The sequence below is a fragment of the Vollenhovia emeryi genome, unplaced genomic scaffold (genome assembly GCF_000949405.1).
Source record: "Vollenhovia emeryi isolate VEMERY1.0 unplaced genomic scaffold, V.emery_V1.0 DF944621.1, whole genome shotgun sequence".
NCBI lineage: Eukaryota > Metazoa > Arthropoda > Insecta > Hymenoptera > Formicidae > Vollenhovia > Vollenhovia emeryi.
The window spans coordinates 1-2469 of NW_011961745.1; the positions used below are offsets into that span (position 1 = coordinate 1).

At 45.4% G+C, this 2469-nt stretch overlaps 1 protein-coding gene across 1 annotated transcript; it reads left to right on the forward strand.

The window, feature by feature from the left end:
- Positions 1-1339: 1339 nt before the first annotated feature.
- LOC105562908 lies at positions 1340-1924 on the forward strand (the record flags this gene model as incomplete). Its single annotated transcript, XM_012014077.1, has 1 exon — positions 1340-1924. A coding segment is annotated over exon 1 (585 nt), but the record flags the coding sequence as incomplete, so codon positions are not given.
- Between the last annotated feature and the right edge of the window lie 545 nt (positions 1925-2469).

The window sequence follows — 2469 nt, forward strand, 5'->3', positions numbered from 1 at the left end:
TTTCTATCATTTATTTCTCGCTTAGAAAGAGTCGTTCAAACATTTTTTACTTAAGATTATTAATATTTCTGAACGTAACTAAGCTAATTTTTCAAAAATTTGTTATAATAATTAGTAATAAAATTTGTAAAATCAATATTTTTTAATATAAATCTTTTAGCAGTATATCGAAAAGAGATCGAAATTTTTTAATCCGTCGATGTGTCCAAGGCGCTAAATGCGCGTCGATATGTTCTGATGGTATTGATATCGAATCGATATCGAATTGATATTAGCTTTCTCACTGGGTTGAGCAGCATACCTCTGACGGTTGGAGACCATTAGATTTCTTCTCTAGGAAGTTCACTCCGGCGCAGAGGAATTATAGCGCGTACGACCGAGAATTGACCCCGATTTATGAATCGATAAAGTTTTTTCGACACTTCCTCGAAGGTCGTAATTTTAAGGTCATGACGGACCATAAACCTTTGGTTTACGCATTTCAGCAACGGTCAGACAAATCCTCCCCAAGGCAATTACGTCAGCTCTCGTACATAGCGCAGTTCACCACCGCGTTGGAACACCTCGCCGGTTCGAACAACGTGGTAGCCGACAACTTATCTCGTATCGAGGCTCTACGCCTCCCGGTCGAATTCGAATTAGTAGACCTTGCCGCTAGGCAAAAAGAGGACGAGGAACTTAAACATCTCTTGATCTCGAACTCGTCCTCGTTAAAATTAAAAAAATTCATTTGAGGTGCTTCCAACACAGAGCTATACTGCGAATTGTCAGGTGAATCGATCAGGCCCTACATTCCAGCATCTCTTAGAAGACAGGTCTTCGACCTTTTCCATAACCCCGCGCATCTGAACGCAAAAGTAACAGATCGCGTCATAAGACAGTATATCTGGCCTAACCTGCATCGCGACGTCGCAACGCGGGTAATTGTACCGATTGCCAGCAGTGCAAGGTTTCGCGCCACGTCAAACTCGAGCCTGCCCAATTTTCAGCTCCCGACGGGCGTTTCGACCACGTCCACATGGACATAGTAGGCCCCTTGCATCCTAGTAACGGCTTTACGTATTGCTTAACAATCGTCGATCGGTTTTCCCGCTGGCCAGAAGCGATTCCAATCCTGGATATTAGTGCAAAAACAGTAGCCAGAGCATTTTTTGATAACTGGGTCGCTCGTTTCGGTGCACCTAACATTCTCACGACCGATCAAGGTGAACAATTTGAAGCGCAGCTCTTCTCAGCCCTTCTCAAATTAATCGGATGCAAACGCATTCGTACCACGGCTTATCACCCTGCCGCTAATGGCATGATCGAGCGTTAGCACCGCACCTTCAAGGCGGCAATTATGTGCCATAACACGCCGAACTGGGTGGATGTCCTCCCTACAGTACTACTCGGGTTACGCACCCATTTACGTATGGACACAAAAGCCTCTCCGGCCGAATTCTTGTACGGTACGGTATTACGGATTCCGGGAGAATTTTTCCTCGAGGAAGATTTTACACCGGATCCCCAAATCTTTGTAGACGACTTTCGACAGCACATGCGTCAGGTGAAGCCGGTACCAGTGGCACACCATTATAAAAAGCGCGTTTTCCAATTCAAGGAATTGTCGAAGTGTTCGCATGTCTTCCTCCGTAAGGACGCGGTTAAAAAGCCCTTAGAGCGGCCGTATTCGGGCCCCTTTAAGGTACTTGATAGGACATCGGATAAAGTCTACAACATAGAAATTAACGGCAAACCCACGGCCGTATCAATTGAACGGCTCAAGCCGGCTCACTTTATACCGGACGACATTCCAATCGCTAACGATTCATCCTCTTCCGACGCTACGGACAAGCCTGCCGCTTCGACAAGCGCTTCGTCCGATACAGTAAAAACCTATTCTGGTCCAAAGAAAAAAGTACAAATTAGACTAGATAAGAATACGGTACGTATATCCCCTCGCTAGTAAAAGCCTGACACGGAAACGTACAAGTGGTCATCCCATCGCGCGTAAAAGTATAACGTAAAAAACTTACCTTTTTAAAAAAAGGTAAAAAAAAGCACCAAGTCTAAGCACCAATTCAACCGAATATATTTTGTTACTCTATCTTTTTTGCAAAAGTATAATCTCTACAAAAATATCTTTACTGCAAAAGTATCTTCTTTAAAAAAATAGTGTCTCCACAAAAGTAGGGTATATATGGGGTTTCTAACTCACTTTTTGGGAGGGGATATGGTGGACCTAACCGCAGGGGAGGGGGAACCGAGCGGACCTAACCGCGGGGGAGGGGGGGGCACAGCGATCCTATGGGCCCTACGCGGCGGACCTAACCGAGGGGGAGTCGGAGGTCCGAGACGCTAGGCGTACCGCGGCTGTGACTGTTATCACCGCGGAGCATTCCTCCTTGATGCGTGGTTTAATTGGTCATGTTGAAAAAAATCATTGGAGTAAGTAGCCAAATATGTTTACGGCGTGACAAGTTGTGGGAA